Source organism: Triticum urartu, chromosome 2, assembly GCF_003073215.2.
Source record: "Triticum urartu cultivar G1812 chromosome 2, Tu2.1, whole genome shotgun sequence".
Classification (NCBI taxonomy): domain Eukaryota; kingdom Viridiplantae; phylum Streptophyta; class Magnoliopsida; order Poales; family Poaceae; genus Triticum; species Triticum urartu.
Genome location: NC_053023.1, coordinates 262,201,220 through 262,225,128, shown reverse-complemented (window position 1 = coordinate 262,225,128; position 23,909 = coordinate 262,201,220). Strand labels below are relative to the sequence as shown.

General features: G+C 40.7%; 1 protein-coding gene across 1 annotated transcript; it reads right to left on the bottom strand.

Annotated features, from left to right (window-relative positions):
- Window positions 1–339: 339 nt before the first annotated feature.
- On the bottom strand, window positions 340–5,305 carry LOC125536983 (outer envelope protein 61). Its single transcript, XM_048700275.1, has 10 exons — window positions 5,000–5,305; window positions 4,131–4,361; window positions 3,627–3,683; window positions 3,416–3,544; window positions 3,000–3,148; window positions 2,818–2,870; window positions 2,248–2,410; window positions 1,183–1,717; window positions 931–1,074; window positions 340–796 (listed from the first exon to the last, which is right to left on the bottom strand). Exons 1-10 carry the CDS (start codon window positions 5,081–5,083, stop codon window positions 650–652), a joined length of 1,692 nt encoding a protein of 563 aa, XP_048556232.1. The 5' UTR covers window positions 5,084–5,305; the 3' UTR covers window positions 340–649.
- Between the last annotated feature and the right edge of the window lie 18,604 nt (window positions 5,306–23,909).

The following is a 23,909-nucleotide window of genomic DNA, read 5'->3' as shown; positions in this document are numbered from 1 at the left end:
CTATTAATTTTTTAATGCTGATCCCATTTTTATTTTCGAATAGAGCTACACAGCATTTGCAAAATATAGATATTAGGGTCAAAATAACTTGTAAAATGAACTAACCTCCTTACAGGTTGACACATATTTGGTCAAAGTTAAACATTTGCAAATAGAACTACACCCCATTTCCAAAATATAGATAGGGTTTAGGGTCAAAAAAGAACTTATACAAAACCAACCTCCTTACAGGTAGACATGTATTTGGTCAAAAGTTATACCTTTGCAAACGTGCGAGACACGATTTTTAAAATTGCCCCCCAAAATGGCGTCCACGTCTAACAACTTCTGGCCTGGATAGAATATGGACACGAAATTCTTTGATGCAAAATAACATAGGACATTTGTAACATTACAAGTCAGCCTACTGTCCAGATGGCAATACTGGGTCATTTACTTCTAATAATCTGTTACAATTTATAAACACATATGCCGAAAGAATAAACAATGGTACAGAAAGTTCTTGACTCTTCCCACGGTGCTTCCACATTGTCATCCGCCCACCATCACTTCTAGCCAGGGAAAACGAGCATAATGTAACTGCCGAATAGTTATTTGTTGCCGGATGCACTGCTCGACAGGGCATCATATGGAATGTTTAGGCCATCACCTACCTACCGATGAATCCAAGCCGCTGTAGGATGAAGGCCAAGATCAGCATGACAATAGCAAGGACCAGGCCTTTCCTGCCTAGGAGCCAGTTCTTCGTCTTCTTTGCTACTTCTACTCCCTGCTGTGCTCTGTCCATCCATTTCATCTGAATGCAAAGCAAGCAGAGGTTAATAATCTAAGAAGTCTTAACTGAACTCTGACAGCTAATCTGAAGTAAAATATATGCCCATTGTCTGCACACAGCTCAGAGGAGGTTTTTTTTTTTAATTAGCTTCTTACCATTCTGTCTAAATCTTCTGGAGATAATGAAGACATAGTTTGTTGAGCTTTGGCGGCATCCTCCTTCGACAGCTTCATGCCAAACTGCTCACTCATGTTTGCCATCACATCAGGACTCATGTTCTTCATCAGGGATGCAAACATCTGTTAATTTAGAAAAGTTTTAAGAGATGTTAAAATCCATAACCTCAGCTTCTTCCCTGATGAAAAATCTTCACAAAAAACAAATTCCTTGGGCTAAAAGATTTTTACCTGCCGCATAGCAGGGTCTTTCATAGAATTTCTCATGGTTTCTTGCATATCAGCTGTAGAAACTGGGGAACTGGATGATGAATGGTCCATACTTTGGTTGTTTACTATTTCATCAGGGTTCTCCACAACAGTTTGTGAAGATGAAGGTTGGAAGTTATTGCTACTCGTTTCTGCTCTTGATGAAGGTCGGATATTACTCCCAGTCCCTGGTCTCACAGGCGCACTACCAGGTCCACCCATTTTAGAAGCAAAATCCATCATATTTTGCAGTTCAGCAGGGGACATCTTCCCAATCATTTCAGATGCCATATTAACCATGTCAGGTGACATTTCGGGCACATTGGGTCCAAGATTTGAACCAACAGGGTTTGTGCCGGTTAATGAAGAAGCAGCCTGAAACATCTTTTGTAGTTCTTCTGGTTTCATGGTGCCAATCATTTCGCTGGCAGTTTTAACTAGCTCCGGTGACATTCCTTGCATTCCCAACTTTGATAACCCATCAGCATCACTATTAGAGACATAATTTTGAAATGACCTGACAGTTGACCAGGACACCAAGAACGTTATGCATATTTTGTAAAAAGCGCAATGAGAAGACTGTAGGTGAAGTGAAGACATTTTACTAATGTTACTAGTAAATAAAGCAAAACATCAAATCCAAGTAAAATGTACATAACACTTGGAAGTTTTTGCAATCAGATATAAAATTCCTGCATAATGTGAACCTAACATGATCAAGTCAGATATCACAACAAGATATAATCATATTTCTATAACAATATGCCAGATAGACAGATCCACCACAAGACAGGATACACATCACAAGAATGAGAAGAGAATTAAAAAAAAACGCAGCTAAGAACAAATATCATTTTTGTATACAAGATAATTGATACAGTAAGAACATTGCATGTTAATGCATGCCAAATAATGGTTGGCTAGTGGACGAATAAAAAGGTATCTGAAGTAGCAACAATCGAAACATATCAAAACAGAGTGCGGCAACTCTGAATATGGGCCTAATAAGATGTAAGAAACATAGACCAGAAGCAAAGAGACTGTTACCTGATAGTAGCAGGATCATTCATTAGGCTTTCTGAAGAGTCAGATTGTCTTGAGTTTCCTGCTCCTTCATGTGGTTGTGAAACAGTATACTCAGTAGAAGAACTCCTTTGAGTACTTAACAGCTCTGAACTATCTTCTTCCACAATTTCTTCAATAACAACTCCTTAGAAACAAAAGAACACCAAGATGAGTAGTTTGATGAGTCGAACTGAATTATAACAAACACTGTCGAAATAGCATCAAACCAGTATACAGAAATAATATATTCCACTACAACATCAGTTCTACTCTTATATCATAGTTTGGCTGGATCAAGTCAAAGGCCCATCTACTTATTAACTATTATTTTATATATCCTTCTACCATTAAGTTGATTTTGGCCAAATATTCATCACAAATATATGCACACAAATATATTCATCATAAATACTCTTAGGATGGAGTGATTTAACCACAAAGATCTTATCCAGAAGCACTTGAGCTACAGTAAGATGGGTTTAGATTAAAAAATAGCAGGCGATGAAAAAGAGCAGCATAATTAAATTCTAAAAAGAATATCAATGAAGCTACCTTTTGGCAGGTTTGTTCCTCCTCCTTCAGTTGCAAGTTTTGCATCTGTGTCCCTGCATAATGAATGTAATCTATCAGTAGGACCACGGCGAAAACTAAAATTACTAACCACTTTTGTCCATGTCAGCAACAAGATCAGCAGAATTTCATATGTTTGTGCAGGAAAAAAAGGCAAACCATACCTCAGAACCTCAGCAATAGTTTCATCCTCCGGAGAAATTTCATGGGCTTTACGTAAGTCAGCAACAGCAGCCTGAAGGTTTCCTAGTTCTTTGTAAGCTTGACCTCTTCGGTAGTATGCTTTCACATTGCTCGAATCATAAGTTAGAACCTGTGGCACGGTTGATCGTTGGATCAGCATAACAGGTAAATGCAGAGCTGCCATCGTTAAGACGACTAAACTAACAACAAAAGTTCAGCAAACTGGAATTGACAGAGTTATGGACTTCCATTTAGACAGCTCATAAATACTACTAACAGCAAAGGTGGCAAACAGAAACAACAAAAGTAGATCGCATTTAAGATAATGATAGCACTGTGATGTGTAACCATGCCCGCATATAATATTGGTATAATGGGTAGAAAGCCTCAAACAAACCTCTGAACCTTCATTTACACATTCCTCAAGCATCCCTGATTTCAGGTAACACGACATTAAATTAAGGGTGCACTGCAACTGCAGAGTTCGCCCAGCTGCCGATGGTACGCTCTTCATGTTTTCCTTGGCCTGGTCAACAAAAGAGCATATAAATTAAATTGGCAGTCATGTCACTTCTTTAAACATGGAAGGCATGGGATTTGAAACGCACAAGCTTGTACTTGGCAGCAGCATCAGTATACTTCCCATGGCTATGAAGTTCATTTCCCTGGAACAAGAGAAAACGGTATTATGGAAACTCGTAACATGGATAAAAAAATGGAGTCCGACACCCAATACATTAAATAGATGACGAGATACATAATTTCTTAGACAAGAGATAACAGGAAGATGAATAGAAAATGAAATTATGTATCCAAATTATGAAAACCATGCACGACTGGACTATATGAGCATTCTCTCCATGAATTTTTCTTGCAAAATATTTTGTAGTGACAGCCATGTGAAGCTGTCGCTTTTCCAGTTTGTAATTAATTCATTCAGAGTGATCTAAAATTCTGATCAAGTGAGCCGATTAGCATATTTTATACAAAGAATTTTGGAGCTTAATAAAAAAATGATCAAGTGTATTTGACTATTTGTCCAACTCGCCAACCAAGAGTAGGAAAAGGTCATTCTATGCTAAACGAAAGGTCGTGCTGGATTTTGTACAGACCTGCTGCTTCAACATCTTGGCACCAGATAGCGCATATGATATTTGAGCATCAGCTTGGGCCTTCATGGCAGCAAATTCTTCAGGCTTAGCGTTGGCAATTTTTTCAGTCATATCAAGCATTTCCTCTGGCCTTGTTTGATTGAGCTGTTGAGCAGCTCTTTTGAAGTCCTCAGTTCTCATATTTTTCATACTCTCGGATGCTAGCTTTATCAAGTCAGGATTGGACATGAGCTGCAATTATCAAAATTGCAACAGGCACATGGTCAATCGCATGATACTCGTGCTTCCTCAGGGCATAAAAAATAACATTAATAAGCAATGATGCTGGACACTGCAAATAACAAAAGCAGGAACTGAGGTATGAAACAGTGCTGAAAAAAACAGACATAAGTGCACACACAGATATCTACCAGCAGAATCCTATTGCATTTAGTTTAGGCAATAGATGCAGAGTATTGTGCGAAAAGACCCAGCAACAGCCTCGTTTAAACACTAGCACGTGGTTGTTGTTTATAACAGCAGAAACCAGCATCCCATTGGCGTCACCTGTCCAAATCAAACTCAAACGTACCTCGAGCCCACAGCTACACACACTACAATTTTCTTTACCAATTGTTTACCAATTGACTTGAGGAGTTAACTTGGGACCAATTCAACTCGTACGCAATAGGTCAACAACAACACGATTCGATCTAAGCAACCACAGCAGCAGCAGCAGCAGCATCAACAACGGCAGCAGCAAAAAACGGTTGCCAAATTGAGCGTGATCTCCTCTCGATCTACCGCTAGCGAGACCACAACCGGGCAGGGAATCAATTGAGATCAAACCGGCATGGCCGAACGTAGGTATATGGATCGGGTGCGGAGACCTGCTGTTGCATCCTGGCGAGGTCGTCGGGGGACATGCGTCGCATCTGCTCCTGCGCCAGCCGCATCATCTCCGGATCCATCATGGCGCGGCCGCCACCAAGCAATCCCCAACACGCAGATCGAAGCGGAGGATGGGATCGACGGGACAGCCGAGCAGCGACCTGGAGCTCGCAGATTTGGGAATTAGCTCTCGGGTGTGCGTCTCGCTCTTTTCTTTTCTTTCGGTCGCCCTTTCTGGTGGTTGATTCGCAGAAAAACCTGTTGCTTGTATTTATTGACGGGTTTTGCGAGGGGCGACGAGAGTGTAGAAAACCGATACGGAGTCCAATCCGAAAGCGGCTCTTCTCTTTGATGGACTAGTAATAATGTAGGTGCAATTCACGTTTATATTAGGTAGAATATTAGTTGCGCGTTATATTATATAAGATATATCTGTTATACGTTGGTGTTTGGTAAAATATCAATTACTTTTTTACGGGAATGATAGGATATCAATTACATGGCAAATTTTAGGGGATAGCGTTGAGTCAAAACGTGTTTATAATCAATGACAGTAGTGGGTAATTAGAGCGTTAAACGTGTTTGGTGCTCAACATTGGAGCGATTTGAACCGCTAGATAACATGATTTGACGGTTAAGATGGTTTGGATTTGCCTCTTTGGGTCTTTTTATATTTATTATTATTATATTGATGATATAGATGATGCTTTCTCGCGGTGGGCCGCTGTTTTGGATGGGTTTGGGCTCGGGATCACGGTTGGGCGTTGAGCCGTTCCACCCTTCACCCGCTGCATTTTGTCTTCTTTCTTTCGGTCTGATTTTTGGGACTATGTTTTTATATTACTGTTTTTTCAAAAACTTTCGATGTACTCATCAATTATCACGACAATACAAAAAGCACAAGAAGTAATAAAAGATACATCTAGGTCCATATACCATCTATCGACGATTATAAGCACTGGAGCGAGCCGTAGGCACGCCGCTATCATTGCTCCTCCCTTAATGAAGTCAGACAAAACTTTTTAGTAGACCGTCGAAAAGTCATCGTGCTAAGACCCAAAGGACCAGCGTGCCAGAACAACAACCATCGTCAATGAAGAGAAGCGTAGATCGAATTTATCCAACCTGTCGACATACCAACGTAGAAGAACGAGAAGTGGATCCAAGTAGATCCACCGAATACAAATGCCAACTGAATCCCGTGGGATCCGCCGGAACACACACCCTCATACCCTTCCGACGATGCTAGACACACTGCCGGGACGGGAGCTGGGCGGGAAGAACCTTTGTTTTATCTTCAGGGAGCCATCGTCGTCTCGTCTTTCTGAGTAAGGCACAAACCCTAAAATAGACACAAGCAGACACCTAGAAACTAAGCAAAACCCCTCTCACTGGCAAAGACTGAGGTCCACCGCATCTCCATGGTCTAAGGCCACAGGAGATGAGGTAGACCTGTGGCGGCAGCGGCAGGAGGCGGGCAAATCTAATCGTGTGTTTCATGAGAGTACAGGGCGAAGGGACTGCTAGGTCGACCAACTACCCTCGAGACAATTTTATATTACTAGTTAATTGCTCGTATGTTGTAATGGAGTATAAGCATTCTAATGGTTCAACACTCATATAGTTAAAAATGTGCATTTAGCATCCTCATGCACATCAAACATCATTAGTTGCAATGTACATTGCAATAGGAGCATAAATACTCTAATGGTTCAACACTACTCTTGTGAAAAATATCCATTTAGCATTCGCATGCACATTAAGTATCGTTGTCGACTATTTTTTTCGTCAAATCACTCGTCTTCTTATTCCTTCACCCATATCATCTCGTGCCCAATTCAAGCCTGCCATCGTCCCTAATTGCATATCCAACAATGGCGTTAAGTCATCCAAGGTCACCACTTTTGTAGTCGATTTCATGGAAAAATCAGGTCAACTATATGTATGACCCATGCTATAAACCATAAGCAATCATGTGCAGTTACTTGGCACTAGAGACATTTGGGAATGATGATCAACGTTAGAGATATCATGTAGAGGAGGTCGGCGCAGATTTGGCACGTCCATATCTTCAAGTGTCATGGTCGGTTGACGCCCAAATAATGGAAAAATAGCCAGACCAAATGTAATTTAACATATTGATGATCAATGATGGTGCTATTTTAACATATTGGCCATTTTCTTCTGCATGACTATGTAATATTGTACTGTCCATAGACCTCTTTTCAATAATTATTTTCAATTAGCACAAGCAGATTAAAGGATTTAAACCATTGAATGTGTCCATACAAAATAACGAACAATAGTGAAATAAAAGCAACAAAGTTTGTCTTGATTTCAAACATGGCTCCAAAGAAAGCATGAATTACGGGTGCAGAATATACATTCACTTGTGTGTTGAGAGTTGTGACGCCCCGATGAAAGCACAAGTGCTCCCTGGGTGATTTTGGTAATTCATGTCAACATATCTCTTGTTGGACTAATACTTTTATCTAGAATATTTCAGATGAGTTCAACAGTGGGGTGGCTTGGACAAGAGGATGTGAAACCCCTTCAAGATGCTAAGGACAAAGATTGACTCAAGCTCAAGACTCTACATTTTCATTTTAGTGATCCAAGATCACATTAAGTCCATAGGAAAGCCAATACTATTTAAAGGGGACGGGGTGTTGCTTAATGGCTTGCTTGCTTGCTTAAAATGCTTAGCGACATGCTTCAAAAGCCCTCAACTACTTTCTCATATCCATATATGTCCCATACCAAAAGTCAAACTTGGCCCCACCGATTTGATCTATCCGGCGCCACCGAGTTCACTTGACATATCCACTGCCAGAAACCCTAATCAGTTCGGTCTCACCGATGGGATCTCGGTCTCACCAAGATGGGCTTGCAAACTCTCTGTTGCCTATTGCAACTATTTCGGTCTCACCGAGATATGAAATCGGTCCCACCGAGTTTGCTTGACCAACTCCCTGTTTTGCTTATTACCAAAATCGGTCTCACCGAGTTTGTGTAATCGGTCAAACCAAGTTGACGTTTTACCCTAACCCTAGCACATCGGTCCCACCGAGTTGATCATATCGGTCCCACCGAAATTCCTAACGTTCACATTTGGAACTAAATCGGTCTGACCGAGTTTCATGATTCGGTCCCATCGAGTTTGGTAAATTGTGTGTAACGGCTAGATTTTGTGTGGAGGCTATATATACCCCTCCACCCATCCTTCATTCCTAGAGAAACTATCAGAACGTGCCTACACTTCCAACATTCATTTTCTGAGAGAGAACCACCTACTCATGTGTTGAGACCAAGATATTACATTCCAACCACAAGAATCTTGATCTCTAGCCTTCCCCAAGTTGATTTCCACTCAAATCATGTTTCCACCAAATCCAAATCTGTGAGAGAGAGTTGAGTGTTGGGGAGACTATCATTTGAAGCACAAGAGCAAGGAGTTCATCATCAACACACCATCTATTACCTTGTGGAGAGTGGTGTCTCCTAGATTGGTTAGGTGTTACTTGGGAGCCTCCGTCAAGATTGTGGAGTTGAACCAAGGAGTTTGTAAGGGCAAGGAGATCGCCTACTTCATGAAGATCTACCCAAGTGAGGCAAGTCCTTCATGGGCAATGGCCATGGTGGGATAGACAAAGTTGCTTCTTCATGGACCCTTCGTGGGTGGAGCCCTCCGCGGACTCGCGCAACCGTTACCCTTCGTGGGTTGAAGTCTCCATCAATGTGGATGTACGATAGCACCACCTATCAGAACCACGCCAAAAATCTCCGTGTCTCCAATTGCGTTTGCACACTCCAATCATATCCCTTACTTTCTTGCAAGTTGCATGCTTTACTTTCCGCTGCTCATATACTCTTGCCATGCTTGCTTGAAATGTATTGTGAATGTTTAAACTTGTGCTAAAACTCCACCTTAACTTAAAGAAATTAAAAAGTGCTACTTTTCTTTGTTGAGGGTCTAATCACCCCCCTCTAGACACCTCTTCTCGATCCTACAATTGGTATCAAAGCATTGGTCTCTATTGCTTTGGTTTAATCACCATTGGAGGAAGATGGATGAGTCTATGTTGGGGAGTCTTAGATGAAGAGTGCCTTTACTTGATGGAGAGTTCTTTCATGAGTGGAAATTTGAGATGCTTGAGATTTTCAATGAATATCACTTGAACAAGTATATTACTACTCCTTGTGCGCGCCCTGTTGACCCCTTGCGTCCTACCCTTGATGAGTCTATTGACATGATCCGTAATCTTAGAACCGTCAATTTAATCACTAGAGGGTTACCTAGAAACTTGATTGCTAGCTTGCCCGCTCTTGATTGTGCTTACACCATATGGAGATTTCTTGAGGAATGATTTCCAAATTATTCCTTGCAAAACTTAGATGAGATTCTTCACAAGTCTATTGCTTTGAGTAAGATGAATTTCAATGATCCTAAGTTTGGTGATTGCTTATTGGAGCTTACATACCTCATGTGTGCCAAAGGAGATGTTGGAATCATTAGCAATATCATCTCCAAAGCCATTAGAATTCATAAAGATGAACATTGTGATGATCACATATCTAATGAATCACTCTCTCTAGGAATTGATCAATAACAAGACAATGTTGAACATGGATACTATGATGAGGATGATGATAGTGACCTTGATCTCGATGAGTCTATGAGACATTTTGGTCTTATGGCAAATCTTCGCGGCTACATGGTTGGAGGAAAGGAATGGGTTCTTGATAGTGGATGTACCGATCACATGATCGGAGATAAGGACATGTTTTGTGAGCTTGCTGAAAACAACGGCCCTCGAAAGTATGTCACTTTTGGTGACAACTCAAAGGGTAAGGTGGTTGTGCTTGGTAAGGGGGCCATCTCACATGATAGCTCCATACAAAATGTTATGCTTGTTGAATCCCTTGGCTATAATCTACTTTCCGTATCTAGACTTGCTGACTTTGGTTTCAATGTCCTATATACTGAAGTAGATTGCCAAGTGTTTCATAGAGATAATCATAAAATGGTCTTTAACAGTATACATAGAGGTGATCTATACATTATTGATTTCACTAAAAAGGCTCAACCTAGAACTTGCTTAATTGCTAAATCCTCTAAAGGTTGTTTGTGGCATAGAAGGTTAGGTCATGTGGGCATGCAAAATCTTGATAAGCTTATTAAAGGTGACCATATCCTTGGAGTAAAAGATGTTATATTTGACAAGGATAGATTGTGCAGTGCTTGTCAAGTAGGAAAACAAGTTGGAGGAAGTCACCCCGTGAAGAACATCATGACCATGAGAGGACCGCTCGAGCTACTTCATATGGATTTTTCTGGTCCCAATGCCTATAGAAGTCTCGGTGGAAACTCATTTGTCTAGTCATAGTCGACGATTTTTTAAGATTTATGTGGGTGTTCTTTCTTTATGATAAATCGCAGGTCCAAAAGATCTTCAAGAACTTCGCTAGGAAGGCCCAAAATCAATTTGAAGTGAAGATTAAGAAGGTTCCCAGCGACAATGGAACGGAGTTCAAGAACGCAAATGTGGATACCTTTCTTGACGAAGAAGGGATTTCACATGAGTTCTCCGCTACGTACACACCTCAACAAAATGGATTCATTGAGAGGAAGAACCGAACTCTTATTGAGATGGCAAGAATGATGCTTGATGAGTACAAGACGCCAAAACACTTTTGGGCGGAAGCGGTTGAGACAGCTTGTCATGCAACAAATCTTCTATATCTTCACAAGCTACTCAGCAAGATAGCATACGAGCTTCTCACCGGTAACAAACCCTAAGTTGGATACTTTCGAGTACTCGACTCAAAGTGTTACATTCTTGATAAGCACCGTCGTTCTAAATTTGCTCCTAAATCTCATGAGGGTTTCCTACTTGGTTATGGCTCAAACTCTCACACTTATCGTGTCTACAACAATTTCACCCGAGAGGTTGAAGATACGGTAGATGTGAAGTTTGATGAATCTAACGGCTCACAAGTAGAGCAATTGCCAATTGATGTAGGAGACAAAGATCCTTCGGAAGTGTAGCGACCCGACCTTACATGGTCAAGCCTCTGTGTATCTGTGCCATCACTGGATCGGTATGCTGGCACACACAGTACATCAATGTATATATCAAAGTGCAATCACATGTATAAATAACGTAAAACTGATATATACATCATAAGTCTCAGCGGAAACAATCAATCGGGTGTGGAGTCCCATCAACGCCATCGGCAGGTTGAGTGTAGACCGTAACCCTATGATGTAACTCTTACTCGTCGGAGAAAAATCCTGCAACATGATACGTTGTAGCCGTGTAGGTCAGTACATTGAATGTACCGGCAAGATCACTGTAAGAAAAATAGATGATAAAACTATACTATATGCAATATGGCTTTGTGGCTCTGTGTCTGAGTTTTGTTTTGCATAAAAGCTGGTTTTATTTTCCCTACAACAAAGGAAATGACCGGAGTCTGTACTACGGAGTTTTCTATCATGACATGGTTCCGCCAACCAATGTCTCATAGCCCAAATCATCATAAGTTTCCCACAATTAAGTTATCAGTCTGGTGTTGAGAGTTCCGAGATAGATCCAAGTCCAAAGGCTCAAATTGTCCATGACCGGGGACACGGCTAATCGATTAGGTTTAAACCCTCTGCAGAGGTTTGTACACTTTACCCGCAAGATTCGATCCCTCCCTTTTTGTCCTCGCACTTCATGATGTTTGAGAACAGGACGATCGAAACATGGTCTTCCGAAGAGTTCCTATGACCACTGTCCGGTGCTCATCCAATCCTACCGTAGTTCTACATCTTCTAGCACCGTCCCAGCCAAAGTCACAACTAAGGTCAACCAAGCCAGAGCCCATAATGACTTGCGGTTGCACAAATAAGCTTCCGAGCATTAAGTATTCTTCCCTCTCTTTGAGCCTGGGTGGAGCTTTTCGCATGATATCATGGCGCTTCTCCGGAATCACCGAGTACTGGATGCACCAATGTACCCTTCTTAACCATTCTCCACCCAGAGGTATATTGAATTCTTGTCTTGAGTCTTGAAGTCTTGGCCTTGAAGTTACAGTCCTTGCAGATGCCATCATGGAGTTGTCGTCATTGATGTAGAGTTCTTCATACTCACACCACTCCGGAGCACTCATACCAACCCCGTATACTACAACGTAGCATTAAAACTATATAACGTCCCGGGCTTGGTAACAGGGAGATGGGTTCCTACCTCATGCATTCTACTCAACTACAAGATTCAATAACACTACTGGAGGGGATGATAAAAAGGTGGCACTACATGCAAGTAAAAAACATAGGTATGAATAACATGGTCAAAGTGAACTTGCCTAGTAAGTTGATGAAGATAATAGCGCTCTCAAAAATAACTTGATATTATTCGTCACTCCGGTGAAAATCTATATTAGCATACATAGCATTCATATAAGCAAACAGTTCTAGCACTAAAAAATAACAACTAATTCAACAAAGAAAATGCAATAATAAACTCAAATGAAATCCAAAGAAACTTCAAGTAAAACCACAAAGAAAACTACTAAGGAAAGTCTACCACACTTTCAAATTAAATAAAGACAGACAGGAAAACAAAAGAAAAAACTAATTAAATGCAAATGATATATAGGCATATTATATATCAAAATGTTTAGAAAAACATTTCTAAAACATGAACTATTTTTAAAGTTCAAATAAAATCCAAAAAAATATAAATAAAGTAAACAATGCTATTATTGCATTAAAACCCAACAAAAATCATTTTTAAAATACCAAAATGATTTCAAATTCATTTTATCCTAATTTTCCATTGAAGGGAATCATTTTACCCTTATTTCCATTTATTTATTTTTAGGAGAAAAATAATTTGAATAAAATCCAAATAATTCAAAATTGAAAGGGAGTTTCAAAATACTTCCAAATGACTTTCAATTTGATTCTTTGTAACTTCCAACTCATATTTCATATAATTAAAGAAGTCATTTTATCTTCTCTCGTGAAAATCATTGAGTTGTATAGAGTTTCGAATTTGAAATATTTTCAGATGGAATTCAAATCTTTTCAAACCCTTTTCATTTCAAATGGAAGAAGTCATATCATCTTCACTCTAGGGTTTTGTGATGAAATGAGTTTGAATTCATGGAGGTCAGAATGCAAAGTGAAAGTTTGGGAAAGTCATTTCATTCCCTCGCATTCAACTTTCAAAAAGTTTCAAATTTCACTCAGTTTCACACAAGCAACCACACCATAATCAAACAGACAATCAAAAATATTTATTTAATATAACATTCCAAAATTTAGAATTTTGGGATGTTACAGGAAGCAATCCAAGACTTGTCTATTGGCAAGATTCGTCCAACGGAGGTGAAGGAGAGTACCTCGTCCGTCCAAGTGGAAGCTTCTACCTCACGACAAGGTGAACCAAGAGTTGACACGGAGGCATCCACAAGTGGGACACGCCAAGATGAAGAAAACGAGGAAGTACACCAAGATGAACCTCGTCAACCCCCTTCTCCACCTCGACAAGAGAATGACAACGTCAACAATGAAGAAGGCCAAGAGGAAGAACAAGACGATGAAGAAGATGTTCCACCCCGACCCAAACAAAAGCTCTCATGAGTTAGAGCAATAGTCACAAGAGACCATCCCATCGAGCAAATCTTCAATCATATCCAAACTGGGAGAATCACTCGCTCTAAAACTTGTTTAGCAATTTTTTGTGAAAATTATTCATTCATCTCTAGCATTGAACCTATGAAGGTTGAAGAAGCATTGGCAGAGCCGGATTGGATAAATGCCATGCACGAAGAACTACACAACTTTGAGAGGAACCAAGTGTGGACATTGGTCGAGAAGCCTGACAACAACCACAACATCATCGGTACCAAATGGGTGTTTCTCAACAAGCAAGACGAAGATGGACAAGTCATTCGCAACAAAGCACATCTCGTCGCCCAAGGCTACACTCAAGTCGAAGGTATGGACTATGGTGAGACATATGCCCCTGTTGCTAGACTTGAGTCCATCCGCATCTTACTTGCCTATGCTAATCACCATGATATCACCCTGTACCAAATGGACATTAAAAGTGCTTTTCTAAATGGTGAAATTGAGGAGGAAGTTTATGTTAAACAACCTCCGGCTTTGTTAATCCTAAGAAACCTGACCATGTTTACAAACTTCACAAAGCTCTTTATGGTCTTAAACAAGCTCCTAGAGCGTGGTACAAATGCTTGACCAAGTTCCTTATTGAAAAAGGCTTTGAGATTGGAAAGATAGATTCTACTCTTTTTACTAAAAGGGTTAATGGTGAATTGTTTGTGTGCCAAATTTATGTTGATGATATCATATTTGGTTCAACTAACCCTCATTTTAGTGAAAAGTTTGGAAAGCTAGTGTCGGAGAAGTTTGAGATGTCTATGATGAGTGAACTCAAGTTCTTTCTTGGTTTGCAAATCAAGCAAACTAAGGAAGGTACCTTTGTTTCCCAAACAAAGTATACCAAGGACTTATTCAATAAGTTCAATATGCAAGAATGCAAAGGTATGAATACACCCATGCCTACTAGTGGACATCTTGACTTGACTAAGGATGGCGAACCGGTTGACCAAAAGGTTTATCGCTCTATGATTGGTTCATTGTTATATCTCTGTGCCTCCCGTCCTGATATTATGCTAAGTGTGTGCATGTGTGCACGATATCAAGTGCCCCCCAAAGAATGTCATCTTAAGGCTGTGAAAAGGATAGTGAGATACTTAATTCATACACCAAATTTTGGCATTTGGTATCCTAAGAGGTCTTCTTTTGATCTTGTTGGCTATTCCGACTCGGACTATGCTGGAGACAAGGTTGATAGAAAGTCCACTTCGGGTACGTGTCAATTTCTTGGTAGATCTCTTGTGTCTTGGTCCTCCAAGAAACAAAACTCGGTATCCTTATCCACCGCTGAAGCGGAATACATTGCCGCCGGTTCATGTTGTGCTCAATTACTTTGGATGACCCAAACTCTTAAAGATTATGGGATCTATGTGGAACATGTTCCATTGCTTTGCGACAATGAAAGTGCTATTAAGACTGCTCATAATCCCGTGCAACATTCTCAAATTAAGCATATTGAAGTTCGTCATTGTTTCATTCGAGATCATATTGCTAAAGGAGATATTGATCTTAAGCATGTTCGTACCGATAAGCAATTGGCGGATATTTTCACCAAACCGCTCGATGAGAAAGTATTTTGCCATTTGAGAGGTGAATTGAACATCATTGATGCCTCAAACTTGGAGTAGAAACTCCATTTGGATACATGCAAGGCATGAGCCTATGACTAATCCTTGATATTTCTCTTATAATGATGATCATATGTCTTGGATATACTTGCACCCTTGCATGCTATCTAATCCTTGTAGGTACTTGGATGAATATAAATCTATGAGATTGCAAAACACTCACATCTTGAGCAATCTCTACATCGCCAAGACTCTACAATGTGGTGGTTGAAGACAAGGAAGCATGAAATCCTTGAACATATCCTTTGACAAATTCTATATATCAAATCTCATTTGGTATCAAATTTCATGATTGTCACTTTGGATACACAAGTGCTCTTCCTTGCAAGGCTAACCCATGTAGGTAGATGAACTTAAACTACAAGTGGTGCTCCCAACTCATTGATGAGCTACATCAACCCTGAGCATCCCACACAAGTTCAACTACATGATCAAGATCAACACCACCACCCAAGGTATGTTATTCCATCTTAGAGAAGATTTACCCCAGTCATGGGTCAAAGCAGATCAACAAGATGTGAATACATCAAAATGCTTAAATTAAAAATGGCAACCCCATTTTGAGCCTAAACGATGAGTATGACCTACGATCAAGTGTTCTCACTTGAATCCTCAGTCAATATACTCTAACATAGGTGACTTTTTCACCAACCAATTCTAGATGAAGTTCTCTAAGTGTTTGTTTGAGTTCATGCATTTGTGCCTAGCATGTTTCCCTTTCACTTCATCTAGATTTCTTTTCGTTTTCTCTATTATGTTCTGCATTACCTGCATCCAATTCATTGCAATTTTTTTAGTTAATTCCTTGCAAATCTTTGTGAGATCTTACTTGCCTAGTGAGCTGAGATGACAACTGTTTTCTCTCTGTATTGAACTCGGCCTCACCAGTTTGTCTTTTTCGGTCTAACCGAACTACCTTGGTGCCATCGAAGAGAGCAACTCGGTATTACCAATTTCAATGCTGATGAGACACTTTGCCATTTGTATCCTGCATATTTGTTCCAGCTCCACTGATGATTCTTGTCCTCTACCAGCATCTTATATTACATGTTGCTCTGTTTTGTGACTCAAGGACCAAACCCTTTTCGACTCACATTCCAAAAGACCCTTCTTGGAAATTGATGTCAAAAGGGGAGAGAGATCACATCAAAGCTTAGTCACATCAAAGGGGGAGAGTACTTAATCACATCAAAGGGAGAGAGACCCCAAATGCTTGGTATTCAAAGAGGAGAGAAGTCAGATGTCTTTAAGAGGGGAAAAGACATGTATATGTTATGTTTGTTTTGCTCTGTTTTTCCTTTACCCTATCTTCTCCCATTATCCAATATCAGATTCAGGGGAAGAAAGGCATCTAACGGAAGGAAATCATCGAATTCATTGCATATATGTATTCTTTGGGGACATGTCTATATCTAATAGAGTACCTAGGACTCACTCTCTACATGTCATCCCAATCTTGGTACTCTTGTGGTTTGCTGTTCTTGCTCTGTTTAGTAAATGTTTCTGTGTTATCTAACCTTGTTTACTCAGGTTCATCTCTTCCAAAGGCACTCAAGACCACAAGGTAAGTATATGCATCACACTCATGTGCATGGTGATCTCTTGCTGATGTACATATTGTTTACAAGAAGGACTCATGAACATGAAGGTATATTTCATGTATCCACGTCATTTTCTCTGATGCATATAGCCAAGATACACGTAACTCATTGCTTGCTCTTCCATGCTCATGCATTCACATGCTCTTATATTCCATATTTACATGATTGCATACATGTAGGGGGAGCCTATGCATGTTACATGTCCTTTCCAAAGCTTTACTTGTTATTCTTCATATCTTTATCTAAAGCTTTGATGTATGTTGTCATCAATTACCAAAAGGGGGGAGATTGAAAGCACAAGTGCTCCCTGGGTGATTTTGGTAATTAATGTCAACATATCTCTTGTTGGACTAATACTTTTATCTAGAATATATCATATAAGCTCAACAGTGGAGTGGCTTGGACAAGAGGATGTGGAACCCCTTCAAGATGCTAAGGACAAACATTGGCTCAAGCTCAAGACGCTACATTTTCATTTTAGTGATCCAAGATCACATTGAGTCTATAGGAAAGCCAATACTATTAAAAGGGGATGAGGTGTTGCTTAATGGCTTGCTTGCTCAAAATGCTTAGTGATATGCTCCAAAAGCCCTCAACCACTTTCTCATATCCACATATGTCCCAAACCAAAAGTCAAACTCAGCCCCACCGGTTTGATCTATCTAGCGCCATCGAGTTATAGGATCGAAAGTATGCCTAGAGGGGGGGGTGATTAGACTACTTGACCAAATAAAAATCTAGCCTTTTCCCAATTTTAATTCTTGGCAGATTTTAGCAACTTAGCACAAGTCAAGCAATCAACCTACACATGCAATTCTAAGAGTATAGCAACAGAAAGTAAAACAATTGCATATGAAGGTAAAGGGAGGAGTTTGGAGGGAGCAAACGCAATGTAGACACGGAGATTTTGGCGTGGTTCCGATAGGTGGTGCTATCGTACATCCACGTTGATAGAGACTTCAACCCACGAAGGGTAACGGTTGCGCGAGTCCACGGAGGGCTCCACCCACGAAGGGTCCACGAAGAAGCAACCTTGTCTATCCCACCATGGCCATCGCCCACGAAGGACTTGCCTCACTAGGGTAGATCTTCATGAAGTAGGCGATCTCCTTGCCCGTACAAACTCCTTGGTTCAACTCCACAATCTTGACGGAGGATCCCAAGTGACACCTAACCAATCTAGGAGACACCACTCTCCAAGAGGTAACAAATGGTGTGTTGATGATGAACTCCTTGCTCTTGTGCTTCAAATGATAGTCTCCCCAACACTCAACTCTCTCTCATAGGATAGGAATTGGTGGAAAGATGATTTGAGTGGAAAGCAACTTGGGGAAGGCTAGAGATCAAGATTTATGTGGTTGGAATGGAATATCTTGACCTCAACACAAGTGTAGGTGGTTCTCTCTCAGAAAATGTATGTTGGAAGTGTAGGCATGTTCTGATGGCTCTCTCCTCGAATGAAGAGTGGGTGGAGGGGTATATATAGCCTCCACACAAAATCTAACCGTTACACACAATTTACCAAACTCGGTGGGACCGAATCGTGAAACTCGGTCAGACCGATTTAGTTCATAATGTGATCGTTAGGATTTTCGGTGGGACCGACATGTCAACTCGGTGAGACCGATTTCGTTAGGGTTAGGGCATAACGTAATCTCGGTGAGACCGATTACACAAACTCGGTGGGACCAATTTTGGTAATAGACAAACACAGAGTTGGTCAGGCAAACTCGGTTGGACCGATTCACTTATCTCGGTTGTAGCGACCAGACCTCAAACAGTCTGATCTCTGTGCTCCGGTGTCATCCCTGGATCAGTAATGCTGACACCACACAATACTCGGAGGATTTATAGCAGAGTAGCAATCACACACTTATTACATCGAGTGTCTCAAAAGAGAACTTACTACAATAACTATGGCTTAAGGCCATCTAGTGACGATAACAGCGGAAAGCTTGGAAGATAAGTGAGTCCATCAACTCCAACGGCATCACTGAGTATAGAACCACGACCTAAAACTCCTCAATCGTCGTCTGATAAGTCTGCAACATTAACGTTGCAGCCCGAAACGGGTCAGCACATGGAATATGCTGGCAAGGTAACACATAGAGAGTAATGGAATGCAACAGCTATACTATATGCATATTTGGCTGGTGGAAAGCTCTATGGTTACAGTTTTTGCATAAAGCCAATTTTTCCCTACTTCAAAGGAATAACATTAATTACTATCATGGTGGTTGTGAAACATTGAGAATGGTTGACAGCATTCGCAATCCCAATTAAGTAACATCATTAAAACTCATCAAAATTAATTTAGAGTAACATGTTGAGATTCACATGAAAATCCAGGTACTAGATACTCAAGATGTCCATAACCGGGGACACGGCTAATCATGATTAGTTTATACACTCTGCAGAGGTTTGCACACTTTTCCCCACAACACTCGATCGCCTCCGTTTGGTTTCTCGCACTGCAGGGTGTTTGAGAAGACGGATGACCGAGACACAGTCTTTCAGAAGCGCTAGCACCTTACGACGGGTAGACCGGTACACCTACTTTCCCCTACATATGCTAGTCTACCACTGTAAGAATTCGCGCAACTTAGTCAACTATGCCAGAGCCCATAATGGCTTGTGGCTGCACACGGAAGTTTCTAGTAAGAATAATCTCATGATCCCTTTGGGCCTGGGTGGCGGTCCAAATAAAACAGGCAAGTCCTGGAAACCCCAGGTGCCTCAATCCACCCAGATGTGTGTTAGGTTTCCACCTTAGATAAACCCTTAATTATCAATCTCACATCTGTCATGGATATCACTCACCCAATCCACGTCTACTAGCATAGCATGGCATAATGAGAAAACGTAGAAGTAACTCCCAAAGGTTTGATAATAAACAGGTAATAGGTACTACCTCATCTACTTCCCATCCCACAGTTTAATTAGATCCTAATCATGCAATGTGTGAGGATTGATCTAATGCAATAAAACTGGGTTGTAGAAAAGGTATGATCAAAGTGTTACTTGCCTTGCTGATGATCCGCGAAACCTAGAGATTCAACGTAACAGGCGGCGCACTCCGGGTATTCTATCGCAGACAAACAACAAGCATACAATAAGTACTCATCTAATGCACAGGTAAAACTCAAATAGAAGATCTAACCAGAAAGTTCAACTTAAGAACCCTGGTTGGCAAAAAGAATCAAATCGAACGAAGCAAAAGAATCAAACGGCGAAAGAAAACAACTTTGTTCTAGTAATCTGGATGTAGGGCAAATTTTACAGTAGCAAAAACATGTTTAAGTTGATTATTCGGAAAGAGGGTTTCGAGACGAAACTCCAGGTGCTTGAATCGCCTGATTCCGATAAACGAGCGAAAAGTTATACTAAAACGAAAATCGGATCAGAAATCGCGATCAGAAAATAACCGCGAAAAATCCGACGAAAAAGAAAAATGACGAACAGATTTTTTTTTAAAAACAGCATGGAAAACGAGGCGGCGACGAACCTCGAAAGGCGCGCGCTCCGGCGACGGCGGCGGCGGGCGGCGCTAGGGCTAGGGCAGGCGGCGGGGTGGGCTCTCCTCGGGCCGGCTCGGGCGCTATTTAAAGGCGCCCCGGGCGGAGGTTTCCTGGCCGGGTACGGCCCGTAGTCGGTTTCCGTTTTTTTATAATTCCGCTCGGAAGAAAAATAAAAAGAAATACTAAACGGACTCCAAAAATCACGAAATAAATTTTGCCGGGTTTCTAAAATCAAGCCCGATAAAGTGAACATTTATCTGGGCCCAAACTACAACTTTGAAAAACACGCATTTTTCCTAAATTCAAATAAAATACCGAAAAACTCCAAAATAAAACTTATTTGATTTTTTTATTAAATTCTCAATATTTCTATATTTTGGGAAAGTCATTTTATTCCCGCTCTCATATTTTTGTAATAGAAATAATTGATGATAAAATAAATAAAATCAAATGATCCTGTTTACATAATTTGAGAAAACTCAAATATGTAAATAACGAAATCCCCAACTCTCTCCGTGGGTCCTTGAGTTGCTTAGGATTTTCTAGGATCAAAACCAAAAGCAAAATAAAATATGATATGCATGATGACCTAATGTATAACATTCCAAATTGAAAATTTGGGATGTTACATCGGTTGTACCGAAACGTTACGAAAGGGAAACAGAGAGTTTGCATTGCAATCTCGGTGGGACCGATCGCTCATCTCGGTTTGACCGAAACATTACAAAGGGAAACAAAGAGATTACAATCCCATCTCGGTGAGACCGAGATCCCTATCGGTAAGACTGAAAACACTAGGGTTTCTGGCAGTGGCTATGTCAAATGGACTCGGTGGCGCCAGATAGATAGATTCAGTGGGGCCGAGTTTGACTTTTGGTTTGGGACATATGTGGTTGTGAGAAAGTTGTTGAGGGTTTTTGGAGCATATCACTAAGCACTTTGAGCAAGAAACTCATTAAGCAGCACCTCACCCTCTCTTAATAGTATTGGCTTTTCCTATGGACTCAATGTGATCTTGGATCACTTAAAATAAAAAATGTAGAGTCCTGAGCTTTGAGCTTGAGCCAATCCTTTGTCCTTAGCATTTTGAGGGGTCCACATTTCTCATCCATGCCATGCCAATCATTGAACTTTCCTGAAATATTTATCTTGAAGTAGCATTAGCTCAATGAGCTATATGTTGTTAGGAATTACCAAAACTACCCAGGGATAGTTGCACTTTCAATCTCCCCCTTTTTGGTAATTGATGACAACATATATATCAAAGCTTCGACAAAATATAATAGGATAGAAAAACATCGTCGCTTTGAGAAGTATGTGATAAGCAAGATCTCCCCTAAATTTGTGCATTATTTTAAAATTTGCTTTTGAATGCAAATGCACAATCGATTAGGATCATGGGTTACTCTTCCATGTCACATACATCTTGGTGGGGCGCTCAAAATGATAAAGTTAAAAACATGCACTCATCACCAAGCAAGTGAATGATCATACAGGGATACAAGAGATAATATCACCCAACAAGCATTAAGGGTAGCATATGATCAAACACATGATAATATAAGTATCTCACAAGGACATAAAGTATCTCACACAAGCACACAATAAAGTAGTTCAACCAAAATAGCAAGAGAGATAAAAAGCAAGACACTCTCTCTCGAAGCCTATGACCTATACATATTTCTCCCCCTTTGGCAACAAGTTACCAAAAAGTTTGAAAATCCATAGTGCTATACGTCTCTCAAGTTTGATCTTCGGGAGGTGGTGTAGTGATGACTCCAAGGACGAAAGTTTATGTTGATGTAGATGGAGCTGGTGGAGTGGCTGCTGGACCTGGTGGCACTAAGGCTGTAGCTGTTGGAGTTGATGTTGTAGCTCTAGAATCTGTGACTGGCACTGCAGCAGACCTTGGACCTCGTGGCACTCGCTTGAAATCATCAGTGGTCTTTCTTCTTTTTAGCATAAACATCCAAGTCATCCTCACTTTCTTTTGAGGCATTGATCAACTGAGCCCATTATTCAATAGTAGATTGGTACCTTGTACCTTCAGACATCCAAATGATCTTCCCATCAGGGTAGAAGTGGGCAGTGGAGTAAAACTGCATGATCAGCTCATCATTCCACTTGGTGAGCTTCTGGGCAACTGGATTTTCATGTTTTCTGCAACAGGATGTGCATCATTGTGGTCAGGGATCTTGGGCTTCAACTTTCTCAAATCAAGTGAGTCATCTTCCTATTCTTTAGCATAAACATCCAAGTCATCCTCACTTTCTTTATTCTTCAGCATAAACATCCAAGTGAGTCATCTTCCTATTCTTCAGCATAAACATCCAAGTTATGGTCTTTCTTCTTTTCAGCATAAACATCCAAGTCATCCTCACTTTCTTTTGGGGCATTGATCAACTGAGCCCATTATTCAATAGTAGATTGGTACCTTGTACCTTCAGACATCCAAATGATCTTCCCATCAGGGTAGAAGTGGGCAGTGGAGTAAAACTGCATGATCAGCTCATCATTCCACTTGGTGAGCTTCTGGGCAACTGGATTTTCATGTTTTCTGCAACAGGATGTGCATCATTGTGGTCAGGGATCTTGGGCTTCAACTTTCTCAAATCAAGTGAGTCATCTTCCTATTCTTTAGCATAAACATCCAAGTCATCCTCACTTTCTTTATTCTTCAGCATAAACATCCAAGTGAGTCATCTTCCTATTCTTCAGCATAAACATCCAAGTTATGGTCTTTCTTCTTTTCAGCATAAACATCCAAGTCATCCTCACTTTCTTTTGGGGCATTGATCAACTGAGCCCATTATTCAATAGTAGATTGGTACCTTGTACCTTCAGACATCCAAATGATCTTCCCATCAGGGTAGAAGTGGGCAGTGGAGTAAAACTGCATGATCAGCTCATCATTCCACTTGGTGAGCTTCTGGGCAACAAATGTATCAACTCCACATGCTTTGAAGCTGTCATATACACCTGGGTAGTGATCTTCATTCTTCTTGATGTACTCCCAGTTAACCCATCTCATGTCACACACTATGGGCTTCTTGTCAAGCGGAACTGTCTCATAGAAGTCTTGTTGTTCCTTGATGTGAAACATGTAATCCACAATTCTCCTCCTGACAGCGTATGGATCAGACTGCCTCCATAATCTCAGTCCTGAATCCTTCCTGATTTTCATGTTTTCTGCAACAGGATGTGCATCATTGTGGTTAGGGATCTTGGGCTTCAACTTTCTCAAAACAAGTGAGTCATCTTCCTATTCTTCAGCAGCTTCAGGCACTGGGGCCTTGTTCTTTTCCTCAGCTGGTATACTCCTGGTGTTCCTCTTGGGTTTTGGAGGTTTCTGAGCAGGAGCTTTAGGAGCAGGTTTGGGCTTAGATGGAGCAGCCCCTGACTTGATTGCATCTCCCATAAGTTTCTGAGCCTTAGGAGCTGGTGCAGCATCCTCTTCCTCTTCATCTGAACCTCTCATTATGGATGAT

Excerpts from the sequence above, each read along its gene's own strand:
- LOC125536983 (XM_048700275.1), bottom strand. The coding sequence starts at position 5,083 with ATGATGGATCCGGAGATGATGCGGCTGGCGCAGGAGCAGATGCGACGC. Across the intron at positions 4,362-4,999 it reads TCGCCAGGATGCAACAGCAG|CTCATGTCCAATCCTGACTT; the intron begins GTCTCCGCACCC and ends TGATAATTGCAG. Across the intron at positions 2,871-2,999 it reads ACTATTGCTGAGGTTCTGAG|GGACACAGATGCAAAACTTG; the intron begins GTATGGTTTGCC and ends TTCATTATGCAG.